Source organism: Sus scrofa, chromosome 1 (assembly GCF_000003025.6).
Source record: "Sus scrofa isolate TJ Tabasco breed Duroc chromosome 1, Sscrofa11.1, whole genome shotgun sequence".
In the NCBI taxonomy this organism is placed as follows: domain Eukaryota; kingdom Metazoa; phylum Chordata; class Mammalia; order Artiodactyla; family Suidae; genus Sus; species Sus scrofa.
The window spans coordinates 14734054-14751609 of record NC_010443.5 but is presented as its reverse complement, the minus strand read 5'-3'; the positions used below and the strand labels follow the sequence as shown (position 1 = coordinate 14751609).

General features: G+C 41.5%; 1 protein-coding gene across 4 annotated transcripts in view; it reads left to right on the top strand.

The window, feature by feature from the left end:
- Nucleotides 559-17556, top strand: part of CCDC170 (coiled-coil domain containing 170) — a 101599-nt gene continuing 84601 nt past the window's right edge. For 2 of the 4 annotated variants that reach the window (XM_021086697.1, XM_005659136.3), the window contains exon 1: nt 747-914. In XM_021086697.1, coding sequence (XP_020942356.1) covers nt 840-914 — 75 coding nt within the window. In that variant the 5' untranslated portion in view covers nt 747-839. Of the gene's footprint in view, nt 915-17556 lie in introns of all 4 variants that reach the window. The other 2 variants (XM_005659135.3, XM_005659137.3) reach the window with 2 other exon arrangements.

The window sequence follows — 17556 nt, the reverse complement described above, 5'->3', positions numbered from 1 at the left end:
TCATAATTGGAAAGCACTTAGAACAGCTCTTGAAAGAACACATGTGGGTGTTTCATAACTAGAAGCTAGGGCTGTTACCAACACTAGCCTTACTGTTATTTATATTTTCCTACAGGGTTGTTGAGAAGGTTAAATGAAAAAATCGCTCATCAGGACAGGCTACATGATTTGCCCATCCCAGTACGAAAAACGCATGTAAGGCCCTCTGTTCAAAAATCACCAAGAATTTCAAAACTGGGACAGCAGGGCATTAAAACAAGCACGAGGCGCTTCTGAGCGCTGGGCCTGTGCGACTGCACGGACTGCATACGCAGCAGGCCGGCCCCGGGCGCTTTAAGAAGCAGCGATGGCACACAGTGGGCGCTAAATAAGTGCTCGTTCTCTTTTGTGTCAGCACGCTCCGACAGCGCACGCCGCCAACACGACCCCTCGCTGTCACTGTCCCAGACCTGAGGAAAAGACCCGGAATTGCGCTCGCGGTGGAGTCCCGCGGTGAAGACCCACCTCCGACCCCGCCGTCCCCAGGTCGCTTTGGCAGGTGTCTGCCGCCCAGCCGAGCCTCAGCAGGGCCAGAGGGGGCCGCTCGTCCGCTGCGCCGCGCTTAGGGGGACACCCTGGGGAGGATCGGGGTCTGCCCGGCGCCCCCCGGAGGCCCGGATGGCTTGCAGCCCGGCTGGGCCTTCGGGTCCCGCGGGCGCCGCCAGTCATCCGGGCCTCGCGGCGTCGCCGCGGTGTTTACCGGTTGCCCGAGGAGACGCGCCGGCGCGCACCGCCGGCTCCCGCGCCCGCCTAGCTTCCCGGCGCCACGGGTCTGAACGCGCCGCGGGGCTCCGGCCGCCATGAGCTCCTCCGGCCCCCGGCGCCTGCAGCCCATCGGCCCCGCCGCCTTCGGCGCCTCGCCGCCCGCGCCCGAGGTACAGTCCCAGCCCGCGGCCGCGCGGGGGTGGCGCCGGCGGCCCCTCTCCACCCCGGAGCGCGCGGGGGATGCTCGGCCGGGGATGCTCGGCCCGGCTGCGCGGGGCGCTCCGCGGCTGCAACTTTCTCTCGCCCGCGCGGGTGGGTAGATGGTAGTCGGAGCGTCCCCGGCGCCGAAGGGGACTGGAATTGCCGGCGGCCGGCTAATTCGAGCAAGTTAGGGGTAGGTCGTGAGTTTGTGAAGTGCTCCTGGATTTGAGGTTCTACCAGTTTGCTTCTCTTGACCATTTTAAACGGGTTAAATTCTGAAAGATAGTGTGTCTGTCTCCCGTAGAAACAGGACTCTCTACGAACCTCCGTCCCCCGAGCAAGGAATTCTTCCTTTTAATTTACACTCCTTAGCTATCAAGACGTGATTCACAGCAATTTCTTCCAAATCAGAGTGGAAGGATTAATGCCAGTCCTGAGCAAAGTTACTGGTCTTTTCGTTGCTAAACACTCCAGAAACACTAATGCATTGTCATTGGATCCATTTACTCATTTACTTCCAGGAGGTACTTAGGCATTGGGGACTTTCGGGCTCAGCCCTTGGTTAGGTGTCCCCTTCTGGACCTGGCGCCAGCGGTCCAGCAGGTATAAAGTGTATCAGAAACCCGGGGGAATTGTGTTCAGCTGAACTGCGAATCTAAGAGGTGTCCTCGGCCCAGCCGTCTCTGGACCCCTTCAATTCTAGACATGGGGTGGCTTCTCCCACATGCTGTAGGGATTCTTCTCATATTCAGCAGCTTTGATTGTTGCCTTACAGCTGACCCTAGAGTGCCTTACCTATATTTAGATTTTTCTGATTCCTGGTATATTTGCGGAAAGTTGGTACCATCTCGCACAAATAAAATTCATTTTTCTTCCACTGGGTAACTATATATTTTATCCCTATCTAGTATCCTCTGTGAATGATGAATAGTAGCCCAGGCATAGGATGTAGAGTTTTATATTATTGTATTTGTTTGGGGGAACAAATTGAAAGTAAATTACAGAACCTTATGGGCCTTCATTCCTGAATACCCTAGTGTGTATATTTTAAGAACAGAGGCATTCTTTAACCAAAATACAATGATCAAATGCAGGGTGTTTAATGTTGTCATAATAATATTATCTAATGTGTGCCATCTGCTAAAATTTTGCCTATTGTCCCAATAATGCCATTTACTGCAAAAAAAAAAAAAAGTTTTCATTTCAGGAACACACATTGTATTTAGTCGTGTGTCTTCGGTCTCTGTAAACCTGAAACAAGAGTTCCTCAGCCTTTCTTTGTCTTCAGTAATACTAGGTTTTTTTTGTTTTGTTTTGTTTTTTTTGTTTTGTTTTGTTTTGTTTTTTTCAGAATCTAGGTCTTTTTTTCTGTAGAATAGGTTTATCTGGTTGTTTTTCAAGATAAGATTTTTGGTAGGAATACCATATAAGGGATGTGTTGCTGCATCACAGCAGGAGGTGCAAGATGTCAGTTTGTCCTCTTATTGGTGATGCTCCTAGGAAGGCAGCTGTGCTCACCATTCTACCACCAATGCTTGCTTGGCGATGTTCCTAAATGGTGGTCTCTGCCAGAATTTTCTACTGCAAAGTTAGAAAATAAATGGGTTTTAGTAGTAAATAAGTGATTGTATTGAGTAATCTTATTGGTTCATACTGAGATTTTTTTTTTAGGGTCAATTTTACTACTAACCTAAAGATTTTAATTGACCAAATCCAAGATTGTAATTGACCTGAAAGACTTAAATTTCATTGAGAAGCAAAAGGCCAGCATTTCTTACAAATACTTTTTCAGCTTCCAAAACGCTTCACCTGAGACAATGTTATAACTCAGATGGGCAAGGCAGGAATTTCCCATCATGTAGGTGATGGGAAATCTATATGCTTGCTCAGTTGGCAAATACTGGAGCAGGGACTTAAATATCTTTCTTTTTGAAAGTGTTGTGCTTTTCCTGCCACACTATTAGGCACTGAAAAACAGATGAAAATACGAAGCAGGGTTAGGATGCAGGTGTATGAAGCAGCAGAATACTGTGGACTGAAGGTATTAGCTTTGGGTTCCAGATTATACCACTTATTATCTGTGACATTTTGGGCAAAAAAAAATTACTTAATATCTCCAAACTTGAGTTTCTTTATCTGAAACATGGGATCATAATACTTATCACATAGTGTAGTTTGGGAATTTCACAGTTAATGTATGTAAAGTGCCCACAGAGTGACCGAATAAATGCATCTCGGCATTAGCTATGACCATCCTTTACAACTTTTGAAATTTGCCTTGTATCGACACCACTACCACACAGGACTGCCAGCAGCCCTGACACCTCCATCCGTAGGTACCGCAACCACCAACTTAATGGTCGGTTATTGAGAGTCTGTGTGAGGGACGGAGAATACAAAAATGAATTTGACTCTTGATTCTTCTGCTCTCAATGAAGAATCAAGAGTCTATAAAAACATATATCATGACCGTTTCATTGGTATCCTCCATGCACCGAATGTAATGTTGCATTTTTCTCAAGTTGGGTTTACCCCTCATCAAATCGTCATCATAGCTTTACTAGGCTAGAAAATGTGACAGATACTAAGAGCAATATTCTTAGTGACCTGAAGTGCAACAGCTCAAGCATGGAGGACGAAAACTGCTTTGGGGAAATTTATAAATGCTACTTTGAGCAGAACGGTGCAACATTGCCATGCATTTGAAACGAGGTATGGAAGCTGGGAAATGTTACCAAATTATGTAAAATAATATCAGTCAGCAGAAAGCTCGAGCAGTCATTTGATGCAAAATGCTTGGATTTGGACTCAGAGGCCATAAGCATAGCTACTTTGCAGTATCAGTGTTTTTATGGATTTGGAAGAGCCGAACAAAAGCTCTGGCTCCAGTATACATGTATACCTCTGTCAGAGATTTGTTCCTTTCCTCTCTGTCAAACATGGGTTAATTATGGGAGTTCCTGTTGTGGCTCAGTGGTAACAAACCTGACTAGTATGCATGCGTGAGGATTCGGGTTCCATCCCTGGCTTTCCTCAGTGGGTCCTGAGGATCAGGTGTTGCCATGAGCTGTGGTGTAGGTCACAGATGCATGGCTTGGATCTGGCGTTGCTGTGGTGCTAGCCTGGGAACTTACATATGCTGCAGGTGTGGCCCTAAAAAGCCAAAAAGAAAAAAAAAAAAGCACTCCCCCCCAAAAAAAACAAGGGTTAATTAGAATAGCTGTCTGATGGATTTGTTAGGAGAAGTGAATGTAAGTAGCAACCCAGACTATCAACAGCTATGGTTCCTCAAAGTAAAAGACTTAGAACTGGTCATGTGTAACTGTAAAGGAAGTAAAGTCATTTTCTCCTATTTCCCCACGATTTCAGCCTTTTAAAAATTACGGTAAAATGCACATAACATAAAGTTTACCATCTTAACCATATTTAAGGTTACAGTTCAGTGGCATTAAGTACAGTTACATTATTGTGCAACCATCACTACCAGCTATCTCTAGAATGCTTTTCCTATTGCGAAACTGAAACTCTGTATCCACGCAGCAATAACTTCCCATCCCCAGCTCCCCAGCGCCTGGCAACCACCATTCTATTTTCTGTGTCTGAATTTGACTATTCTAATTACCTTGTGTAAGTGGAATCATACAACTCTCCTTTGTGACTGGTTTGTTTCGCTTAGCATAATACTTTCAAGGTTCATCCATGCTGTACACGTGTTAGAATTTCCTCCCTTTTTAAGGCTGAATGATGTTCCATTGTATGTATATACTATGCTTTGTTTATTCATTCATCAGGACAAGGGCACTTGTACTGTTTTATTGTGAATAATGCTACTGTGATTATGGGTCTACAAATATCTCTTCAAGATCTTGCTTTCAAGTCTTGTAAGTATAAGAATTGAAATTGCTGGATTATGTGGTAATTCGATTTTTAATTTTTTGAGGAACTGCCATAATTTTTTCCATTGTGGTTGCACCATTTTCCATTCTCACCCAATGCACAGCAATGTTCCAGTTTCTCCACATCCTTGTCCACTCTTTTATTTTCCCTCTTTTTCGTAGCCATCTAATGGATGTGAAATAGTATCCATTTCCACTTTTACGTATTTATTTATTTTTTTGTCTTTTTTGCCTTTTCTTGAGCCACTCCCACGGCATATGGAGGTTCTCAGGCTAGGGGTCGAATCGGAGCTGTGGCCACCGGCCTACGCCAGAGCCACAGCAACGCGGGATCCAAGCATCTGCAACCTGCACCACAGCTCACGGCAACGCCTGATCCTTAACCCACTGAGCAAGGGCAGGGATCAAACCCGCAACCTCATGGTTCCTGGTCGGATTTGTTAACCACTGCGCCACAACGGGAACTCCCATTTCCACTTTTAAAATAAGCATTTCCTCTCTCTTCTGATTTGCTCTGTTCTTTTTTGTTTTCTCCTCCTTTTAGTCAACTCAAGTTTAAGAAAAGACTGACTCTAGCATATGCCTTCACATTTGAACGTAAGTCAGAAGCCTCCCTATTCTAGGTATAAAGAAAAACAAAACAAAACAAAACAAAACTAAAGCTTCCCAAAAAAGTAAGGAGAGAAAAAGAAACTGAAAAAGCTAAGAAAAGAGAAAAAAGAAGACAAAAAGAAGTACAAATATATCAGTAATTCCATAAATATAAATGGACTAAATGCTCAGTTAAACAACAAAGTTGTCAGGTTGAATTTTTTAAAAATCCAAGTATATGCTATTTATTAAAGACACATATAAACAAAAGTACATGAAAAAGTTAGCAAAATAGGTAAAAAAGATTTACCAACCAAATAATAAGCAAAAGAAAGTTTATTAGATGTAATAATAGGATACAAAATACTTTTAAGGCAAAAAAGAGATAAAGTCACAATAAAGATACAAATTTTATTACCATCACACAATAATAACAATTTTTATTCATCAGGAAGTTATAACAATTTTAAAGTGTATGCACCTTATAAAATGACTTGAAAATATGTAAAACAAAAATTAACATAAACAGAAATCTCTAGTAGACAAATCCACAACCACAGTAGAGGGTTTTAACATACCTGTGTAGTATCTTAGAGTTTCACTAGACAAAAATTTGGTAAAAGAACTATTTCAGATCTAAAAGTATAAACTTGGTTAGGTTATTTTGATGAAAAAGGAAGTTATAGAAAATATTTGGGATATGGCTGTAAAAGTTAACGGGGTGATTTTTCCCCCCTTGCCCAAGGGAATAAATAGCTTTAGATTGTGAAACAATCAATTGGACAAAATCCTAGAAAGTGTACTCTATCGGTCACGATTGAACTAGATCAGTAATTAAATGTTTTCCCTTATTTTGAATAAGAAGGAGCTTTATACTATCAAAAATAAATGATGACAATCTGATCATGCGAAAGCATTAGACAAACACACCTTGAAGGATTTTCTACAAAATAACTGGCCAATACTCTTTTTAAAAAGTCATTTTTTTAAGTGTCAATGACTTCAGGAGACATGACAACTAGATGCACTGTGGGAGCCTGGGTTGTCTCCTGGACCAGAAAAAGGACATTGTTAGAAAACAGGTGGAATTTGAATAAGGTCTGTAATTTAGATAATAGTATTGTACCAGTGTTTATTTCCTGGTTCCAGTGTACCTTGGTTGTGTATATAATTAACATTAGGGGAGGCTGGGTAAAGGATATACAGAATCTCTCTGTTTTAATTTTGCAGCTTTTCTCTAAAATAATTTCAGACTAAAAAGTTTAAAACAATGAATGACAGCCAGTTAATTCATTTATATACCCAACTTTGTTTATTTCACCTGCCACACTTAGCTTCTCATGGTATCTAATTATTCCTTCACCACCTGGCTTTAGAATGCAGCATGTGAGAAAGCATTCAAAGAATAGGTAGGAGAAAAGGACTTTTTGAACACCAAACAGAGAGCAAATTTTTCTTTTCATATTTTAAAAAGGTCCTGTGTATATTTACTCAGTGTTACCAAAGGCAATAGGAAGTTGATTTGAAACAATAGTGAGTGCTCCTTGGTTTGTACTTGAATTAAGTTGACTAATTATAAACACTTACTTTTTCTGTGTTCAAGGACAATTAAAAATTTAATTGAAAAAGGGAGTAGCATTTGCTGTACTGGGAATTATTTATGCTAGGTCCTTTACCCAAGGTTTCTTTTTTACTTTGTTTTGCTTCCAATTTCTTTCCTTTGAAATTGGTGCTTTGGTGACTTTGATCTAAGGCAGAGAAGTTCAAAGGCATTGCCGAGATGGACGAGTAACCCTGCACCTTCTTACAGATACCAGCCCTGCTATTGATTATGGCTTCTATCTCTACATGTTTAGATAGTGCTTGGATAAAATATTTTAAATATTGCTAATGAGAGGACATATATGAATTCTCTTTCCGACAACTGAAACAGCTTCCTTTTTGTTGACTGAATCTACCCTTCCACTCTCCCTCCTGAGTCTTCCCTGCTAGCTTTGTACAGAAATGTATTTTTCAGTATTTTCAGATCCTCTTTGCTTAATCTCAGTGTCAGTGCAAAGGGCAACCGTGTCATGACCTGACCCCAATTATCACATTTCCCTAAGAATTTTTCTCCTTTAGGGTAAGTGAAATGGAGCATCTTAGTAATCAGTGGTAAATGAGTGGAGAATCCAAAAAGAAGTCTTGATGTTGAAATTTCATGAATGTTTGGAGTAAGCAAAAAAGAGAACTTGGGAGGAACCCTGAACCGGAAAAATTCTGCTTAGTGAATTATCCACTGGATGAGTCACCCATTTGGCGAACCCGTTGGTTGAGTCTTAGGCACCAAAGATAGGGAAATTCTTTCCTTCAGCAGTTGAAAAAAGTGAGGATCTAGTCTAAAGTAGGCACTGTTTTAGATAAAGTCCCATTCTCAAAAGTTATGTTTAGTGGGGGAAATAGATAACAAAAGTAAACAAATAGATAAGCAAGGTGATTTCAAAGTGTGGTAAGTGCTTTGAAAGGCGGTAGAGCAGGATAACAGGGTGGAGACTGACTGGGGTGGGGTGGGGTTGGCTTTGGCTAAGGTGGGTCCCCAGGACTCTCCAAGGAGATGCCGTCTGTGCTGAGTTGTCAGTGATGCTGGGAGGGAATGTTCTCAGAAATAACAGGGGCAAACACAGGCCCTCGGGGTGGGGAATGAGGACAATCAATGTGTTTAAAAAGCATCCAGTTTGTGGCATGTCCCTCAATTTGGCCTTGTCTCCTGTTTCTCATCCTTAGATTCAAGGTAATCACTTTTGACATTTATGGTGATTCTCAGTGAGAGATGCTGTGTTCTCTTTGCACCATGTCAGGAGCCATAGGTCAGTTGATCTCATTATTGATATTATGAAAGACAAAGAAAGGCTTAGAACTGGATTGAGCAGATGTAAAGACACCTAAAGCTATATGCAGTACATCTCTAATTGCTCTAAGGCATATTAGTGAGATCAATGGTGAATAATACAGTATCATTGTTAAAGTTCTTGAACTTGACAGCTGTATGCAAAGGAATGTTCTTGGGAGATACAGGCTCCTAAGCCTTTGTTAAAGGCTACAAATTACTCACAAATGATTCAGCAATTGTGACTGTACAGAGAAAAAGGAATAAATCAAATGTGGCAAGATGTTCTCACAGTTGGTGAATCTAAGTGAAGCATGCACTTGATTATTCTTGCAGCCTTTCTGTCAGATTGAAATAAAACTTGAAAAACATTATGTGCCTGTAGCAAATCTGGATACTAAGGATGCTCTTTCTAACTGTTAAGCCCACAGTATAGTTAAGTAAATAATAAATGGGGCAATAAATAAATGTTTGAAAAAGGAAGAAGGCAAGCATGGCTGGAGTAAAGATAGGGTCTCAGATAAGAGTCTAGAAGGAAAGACAAACAAGCTGTTACACAAGGTGCTCTACTAGGTTACTGGTGGCAGTGGTGACGTTGATGTTGAAGTGCCACCAGGACACACAGGTGATGTTCAGTGATGGTGGGAAACATGAGTCTCTAGCTAGAGGTCCAGACTGGGGAGCCATCAGTCGCAAGTGGTTGAGATCTCAGGAGGGCATGAAGTAGACCCGTGAGGGTGTTTTGGATGACGAGGAGGCAGGGCTGGGGATGGAGCCTCAGAGAAAACCAAGTTCGGGAGTCGGTGGAGGAGGATGGGCTGCAGCAGAGACTGAGAAGGGAGGGCCGAATGAATCAAAGAAAGGAGAAATGCTCAGGAGAGTGGTGGCGGGGGGACGGGTCAGGAGGGTTCAAGGAGTGGGCGCTTTGTGGGGCAAAGGCCAGAGGGAGGTCAAGTCAGGTGAGGAGTGATAGTGTTTCCTGGACCTGGTGGTTGGGGCTGTCTTCTTCCAGGAAATGAAGCTTCTGATGAGCTTTGGAAGGTTGAGTAGGAGTCTGCTAGGCAAAGGATTGGGGTTGGGAGTGTGGGGTGCAATGTGTGGGGGAAAGCTGTGGGACGGGAAGAGACAGAGTCCATTCAGGTAACTGTGGGAGCCGTGTGGCTGGGGTCTGGTTGGAGGAGACAGTGAGGTGAGGACAGTTGGGGGTGAAGTCAGTGAGAAAGGCAGGGCTCAGAAATTTAGGAATTTATAGTTCAGATTTTGTCCTAATGGCAAGGAGGATCCTTGGAGATTTTCAAGCCTTGGGATGTATTGAACAGTTCTACGTTTCTTTCTTTTTTTCCCTTTTTAGGGCTGCACCCATGGCATATGAAGTTCCCAGACTAGAGATCGCATTGGAGCTATAGCTGCTGGCCTACACCACAGCCACAGCAACGTGGAATCCAAGCCGTATCTTTGACCTACACCACAGCTCACAGCGTGCTGGATCCCCGAGCCACTGAGCAAGACCAGGGATCAAATCCTCTAGCATCCTCTTGGATACTAGTTGGATTCATTTCCACTGTACCACAGTGGGAACTCTGAAAAGGAGTTTTTAACTTAACATTGAAATTTACCGTGGGATAGTTGAGGGTAAGCAGACCTGGGAAACTGAATGGACCTGAAGGGGATAAAGTTATCCTATTATAGGAATCTCATAAGAAAATGGTTTACTCATCAATTCATTCATCTATACATCAACTCTAAAACATGTTATTGAAGTATAGTTGGTTTATAATGTTGTGTTGATTTCTGCTGTATAGCAACGTGATTCAGTTATACATATGTATTCTTTTTCATAATGGTTTATCACAGGGTATTGAATACAATTCCCTGTGCTATACAATAGGACCTTATGAATGCAAACAATAAGGTTTGCATTCATTCATCTATTGAACATTTGTTGGCCTAAAAAGAATATTAGTCATGGAATCAAGAGACCTGGATTGATCTTATTGACTCTGAAGTGAGCTGACTTTGCTGTGTTGAGCTCATTACTCACTCTCTCTAGGTCTGGTTTCGGCATGTGGTGAGGTTAATTTCCACCTTAAGTTTTCTAGGAAATATCAATAAACTAATCATAACTTCCCAAATAATCTGAAGAGGCTTATAATAGAACTCTATATAAAACAGTAAATTAGAAGAGGTGGTGTAAGTCGGCCTCACCATTTGCTAAATGTGAGACCTTGAGAACACTGCTTAATGCTTCTAGGCTTCCATGACCTCTTTCTGCAAATGGGAGCATTATTAGCTAATTTGGGTTTTCCCCTCAAGATAGTGGGCTGAGGGCATGTATTTATGTCCTTTCCTTCTCTAAACCTCATTAGAAGAGAAGAGAACAATAGAAAACAGAATCATTCTCCAAGACTATGGGAATAGGACAAGATTAAAAAAAAATCTGGAAAATACAAAGGCAGTGAGTGATGTCATGATGGTGAATAAGTGACATAGGACAAGGCAGCTGTGGAGGTAGAACTGTTTTTTCCCAGAGGACTCTGGAAGGTTCCATGCTTGGAATTGGCAGATATGGATATGGATCAGGAGGTAGGGAGAACTCAGGGTGATTAACTGATGGCCAGGACGTGGACTGGCTGCCCTCGTCCCCAGTGCCCCCCACCTGCCTACACTTTAAGTTTACCTGTTCCCACCCCATGCTCTTCACCTTGCGTCTATTGTGGATGGAATATTTCTCCCTTCCCACCCACCCAACCAATGTGATAGGATTAGGAGGTGGGGCCTTTGGGAGGTTATTAGGTTTAGATGTGGTCATGAAGGTGGGGTGTCCGTGGTGGGACTAGAGTCCATATAAGAAGAGGAAAGACTAGAACCCTCTCTACCATGTGAGGACACAGTGAGAAGGCAGCCATCTGCAAGTCAGGAAGACAGTTCTCACCAGGAACAGAATAGGCTGGCACCTTGATCTTGGACTTCCCAGCCTCCAGAGCTGTGAGAAATAGATGTCCATTGTTGATGCCACCTGTCCAAGGTATTTTGTTCTAGCAGCCTGAGCTGACAAATGGTCAGTCTTTGTTAAGTTAGCACAACCACTCATGTGCTCAGACCACACACCCATCATTCACTGCCCATTTTGGACAAAGGCCTCCAAACAAATGTAAAGTATGGTGGGACATAATGGACCTTGTCCTTAATTGCACCAACTTTTGGTTGTTGTCGTTTAATGATTTTTATTTTTTTTCCATTATAGCTGGTTTACAGTGTTCTGTCAGTTTTCTGCTGTGACCCAGTCACACATACACATATACATTTCTTCAACTTTCTTCAAATGAAGGTTTCTCAAGACATTTATTTCAAAAGGCTGAAGTATATATTAAGCTGTGCCTTAGAGAAGTTACTTATCTAAAGAAATAAACTGTCTGCCTCTGTAACTTATAGAACCTGAAGCAGAGTTTAGTTAAGTTGTTTCTGTTACTTTCTCGCTAATGTGTCTTTTTTCTTTAGGTATTTAGCTGTAGCGAATAGCCCTCTTGGGTGAATGGCAAAAGTATGGATCTCACATATATAGCAAGTATGAGGTTTAGAGACGATGTAACTTAGGTGGGTAAAAATTTTGTAACAGTTTATAACAACTCAGCTTGGAAGGCACACTGTTTCCTCTCTTGAGAAGAAAAATGCCATTTTCTCCATTGAGGGAGGTTTATTCCAGTAGTTTGCCTCACTGCCTTTTCTCCTAGGTGAACTAAGATTTTGCAGGTGGGGGTGGAGTTGGTTATGAGTTTCTTGGCCCTGGGGGTGGAGGGAGGGGGAGCCCTGGGCTGAGCACATCCTCTGTTCTCTTTGGCCCCAGCTTCCCTCGTGGGCTTGGGCAGCAGTCTCTGCTGAGGTCCTTGGCTTTGCCCTGGCTCTGAAGGTCCAGCCATACTGCATCTTTTTATTCCCATCCCGAGTCCCTTTAGGTCTGTTGTGTTATCTACATCTACTTTTCGCTTTATTTGGGAAAATGGGAAACCAGGGTATGGCTTCCCTTCCTTGCTGAAGGAGTGAGTGCTGGAGGTTAGGGCTGCCCTCAGGTCTGTGGACACAAATTCAGCCATCACCATGCACTGTAGGTCCAGGAGCTGTGCTGTTTGTAGGGCTGCTCTAAGGGGCTTCCACTCCAGGGCCACATCCTGGGAAGCAAGGGCATTAGCTGGAGTCTTCATCATCTCCCCGCCTCCCCAGGTGTTAGGTTCCAAGAAGGTCAGCAATCTGAGCATTGGTCACATCTCCCTCCGGTCCTGCTTTTCCATGAATGGAGTGACACGTCTCCTGGATTTATTTAGAATCAACAGAGTTTTAGGAAATAGCTGCCAAAAACAGTGATTATGGCTTTGGCCATACTGGCTGCTAAATGTTTCCTTCTGATAGTAATTAAGTATTTTAAGGCCATTTCTGGTCCATGGTTTAATAACCACGCCATTTGGGTAAAGAAAGAGACAAACAGGCAGGCTGGCATTTACTTAAAAGCCAAATTAAAGTATTTAGATTTATTCAAGTTTACAAAACTAGATTTGTTCAAAACCCAGGCGATACAGTTTTGTTTCAGATCATTTTGATCTTGAGACAGTTTATTTCTTCTCTAGTCTGGCACTGATGTTTGCATGAAGATTTTTGTAACCTTATGTTGTAGCCTGGCGTCAACCTTAAGATCATCCTTTTTTTGAAAATACAGGGTATAATGGTTACTTTAAAAATTATTTTATTTGATTTTTGGTTTGTTTACTTTTATGTATCAGACTATGGCTAGACTCTGATATATAGTCACATGCCAGTCTGTATTTCATTGTGGGAGGTATTTTTTAGGTGACTTTCAGGTGAGATTAAATCAGTAGATTTGAGTAAAGCAGTTTGCCCTCCCTAAAGTGGGTGGGCCTTGCATAGTCAGTTCTGAAAGGAAAGACTAGGTCCAGGAAGAGAGAATTCTGCCTCCTAACTGTCTTCGGACCCAAGCAGCCACATCAGCTCTTCTCTGGGTCTCAGTTTACTATGCAGATTTCAGACTTGTCATCCCCCCCAATCACATGAGCTCATTCCTTGAATCTCCCCCCCCCATCTGTATATCCACATGCATACATTCTATTGGTTCTGTCTCTCTGGAGAACTGTCACTAATACACACAGGAACTTCCATGCTAATACACGCTAGTTCTTCCATGCTAGAGGAGTTTGTCAGAGCAAATGGGTTTGTCGTCTGCCACGAAGGACAGTGCAGCAAGGCCCATAGGTGCTTTGTCACACACAAACACAAAGACTAATGATCAACAGCAGAAAAATCTGAGGAGTGTTTGCATCTCTACTGCCTGATTTCCTAGAGAGACAGGCCAACCTGTCTGTCAGAGCCAGTGGGGACCATCTACTTTTAAGAGACCCACGAGAATGTTTTAATTTCTTTTAAAAGCAGGAGATAGAAAAAAAAATTTTTTAAGCTGAAAAATATTTTAATTAATCAATTAATTAATTTTTGGCTGTGCCTGCGGCATGTGGAACTTCCCTGGCTGGGTATTAAACCTGTGCCACAGCAACGACCCAAGCTACTGCAGTGACGATGCTGGATCCTCAACCTGCTAACCCACAAGAGAACTCCAAAAACATGTTTTAATACATAATATTTTGACACATTCATTCTTATACCAATAAGTTATAAAATGTAATTTTAATATCTTTCTGGAGGAGAGAGACCATGAAGGGAAGAATACGTAGGATCCACAAAAGCTAGAATGTGGCCCTGTAGGGAGGAGAAACTAGAAACTTTACACAGAAAGCACTGGTATACAACAGAAGAGATGATATTAAGAGACAGGTAGAGGAATATTTTTTCTCCAATTTTATTGAGATAGGTTGACATAGAGCACTGTGTAAGTTTAAGATGTGCAGCATGATGACTTGACTTAAATATATTGAGAAGTAATTACTACAAGAAGTTTGGTTGAATTAATATCCATCATTTCATTGTAGAAGCAAAGAAAGAGTGTTTTTTTTCTCATGTTGAGAACTTTTAGGACTTTTAAATATATCGCATAATAGTGTTAGATGTAGTCATTAAGTTGTACCTTACATCCCCAGTGTTTTTATCTTATAACTGGAACTTTGTACCTTTTAACTATCTTCATCCAATTTCCCCCATCCTCCCATCCCCTTGTCCCTTGTAACTGGAAATCTGACCTTTTTTCCCCATGAGTTTTTGTTTCATTTAGATTCCACATATGAAATCATACAGTATTTATCTTTTTGTTTCTGACTTATTTTGCCTAGCATAATGCCCTCAAGGTCCATTCCTGTTGTTGCCAATGACAGGAGTTTCTTCTTGTTTATGGCTGTGTAGTACTCCATTATATAGATGTAGATAGACATAAATATGTCACATTTTCTTCCTCATCCATTCATCCCTTGATGGACACTTGAGTTCTTTTCATGTTTTGGCTCTTGTAAGTAATGCTGCAGAAAAATTTATCTTAAAATGGCTTGCTCCTTCTCCTATAGGTTGGCATAAAATGATGAGTATTGGAGTGCAACCCAATAAGACTGAAGTCTCCCTACGATGATTTTATTGCACTAGAGAACAGCGCTTTGGGAAGATGGGTTAAACTGTGTTTCAGGTTCATTCTAAGGGAAATATTCCTGAGGAGCCAATTTGGATAGACAGCTTATTAAAGTTGGAAGCACACCACTCAGGACAGGAACTGAAATACTGTATCTTGGAAAAATGTTCCCTTTAAGATAATTTATCAATTGTTTGATGACAGATGGAGTAAAAAAATCCTGTTTGGGAAGAGTTCTAGAATCATTAGTATTTGAAAAGATATATGAAAAGATATCTCTCTGTCTCTGTTTATATGATTCCAATGGATAAAATGTCCCATCTAATTGTCGACAGAGATTTTTGTTTCCCCATTCCACTCCCAGAAGCTATTCCATATGTGGCAGTGTTCCCAAATCTGCATTCATTATCAGTCTGGACAGCTATACCCAATACCTCCCATGGAGATAGAGCCAGCATAAATGCTGCAAAGTTGCCAGTCACTTAAAATAGGACCTGAAATTAATTAACTTGCCTGTGACTTTCTTAACTAAGAAATTATCTTGGTAATGCGAACAGATTAAAAAAAAACTCAAAGAACTTTATATTAGATAAAAATATAAGCTTCTAAATTGACTAGACCTGACCTGTAAACCTGAAGAAAGCAGAGGGAATTTTCCAATAAGTGGTTGAAAAGATATTTGTGAATTTATTAAAGTTAAATTTGTGAACCTAACGTTAGTTATGGAAATGCTACTCATGACTACAACAGCCAGACTTGCCTTGCAGTCAGCAATACTGAATGAATGTCAGAAAAGTACTCAGGAGTTCCCGTCGTGGCTCAGTGGAAATGAATCTGGCTAGTATTCATGAGGACGCAGGTTCGATCCCTGGCCTCACTCAGTGGGTTAAGGATCAAGCATTGCCGTGAGCTGTGGTGTAGATCGCAGATGCAGCTCGGATCTGGCATTGCTATGGCTGTGATGTAGGCTGGCGGCGATAGCTCAGATTTGACCCCTAGCCTGGGAACTTCCATGTGCCTTGGGTGTGGCCCTAAAAAGAAAAAAAAAAAAAGTATCCAATTTAGGGAGAAGTGATGTATAAATAAGTATAGGATTCTATATGGTGATAACCTAGTGCCTAAGAGTATGGGCTTTGGAGTCAGGCTTTGGTTTGAATTCTGGCTGTGCCATTTCATTTACTCCTTCATTCATTCTGTCATCTTTACTGATACACAGCAACAGGGGACACAGTGGCAAATAAAACAGACATTTTCCTGCATCTTTGGACCTCTTAGTCCAGTGGGGGACATAGGTGTTAAGTAAGTAATCGTAGAAATAAATTAATCATTAATTTGGATAGGTATTGGGTAACAGGAGAGTGAATACCACAGGAACTTAAATTAGATTTAAGCTCAAGGAGCATTAATTTAAAGACTGAAAACAGGTCATCGGGCTGGGTAGAGTGAACTAGCGTAAGAGGCAAGAATTGATTATCTTGTATATATAGTAGATGAGCAATGAGGACCTACTGTATAGACAGGGAACGCTACTCAATATTCTGTAATGCAGGGAAAAAGAATGTGAAAAAGAATGGGTATATTTATGTGTATAACTGAATCAGTTTGCTGCACACCTGAAACTAACACACATTGTACAGCAACTATACGTCAATACAATTTTTTAAAAAAGAGGTGAGGATTGAGATAAGAAAGAAGGGGAGGGGAAGAGAAGGAGAGGGGAGGGGAAGACAGGAGGCAGAAAAAGCCGCTGTGAGATTCGGATCAAACGCCTTATCATCTTCGAACCTAAATTTCTTCTTTATACAATGCAGATAGTAGTAACAGCTTCACATGCTGGCACTCAGGATTAAATGCCATGGTATTTGAATCATGCTTAATACAGTCCTAGCATAATTAGTATATTATAAATAATAATTGTAATGCCCTTGTGGAGTTTACATTCTGTTGAGGTGATCAGATCTACCTCAAAGGTGGAAATAAGCAAAGAGAGGCTACTAGCTGCTTAAAGAGCTTCATAGAAAAATTCCACATTCATGCTAATTTTAGAAGCGATTTTTAAAATTACAGTCACAACTGAAGAAAAGGGAAGACAAACCATCTTCATGTTTTCTGATTAACAAGTGAATGTAAGTGCATCTATAGACAGGATGGGTTAAGGAAACAATTGCAAACGTATTAGCCAAGATAGTTTCATAACAAGATACAGAAAAATTACAAGTTAGAAAGGGAGGGGCCTTCACCCTAACAAGGATTAGCAGTTATAATTTTGGTTCCTTCAAGGTAAGTGTTGTTTAGATGTTTTAAACTTTTAGCCTTATCTCACCAGATGTGGGTGAATAAATAATTCATGGCCTTTCCTCCCCATTGCATCTTGGTCCTCCCCCTCCCAGCTTCTTTGGAAGCTCCTGTCTCTGTTCTAGGTTGATCTCTAGCCAGGGCTAACTTAAAAAATGTGAGACTTGTTGTTTTCTATTTTTATAAGAGGTGAGTGAAATTCCACCTGTAAGTGTCCAATGGGACCGTTGTTTAGCAATAATAAGGTGTCATTGAAATTAAGTAAGTAAATTCAGCCAAGTGTTTTTATCTTTGGTATGCTAATGCTAGAGATGGGAACAGAGGGGACTAAACTTTTCCATTCTGTTTGTCCATCTACTCATCCATCTATCCATCCATCCATTCATTCA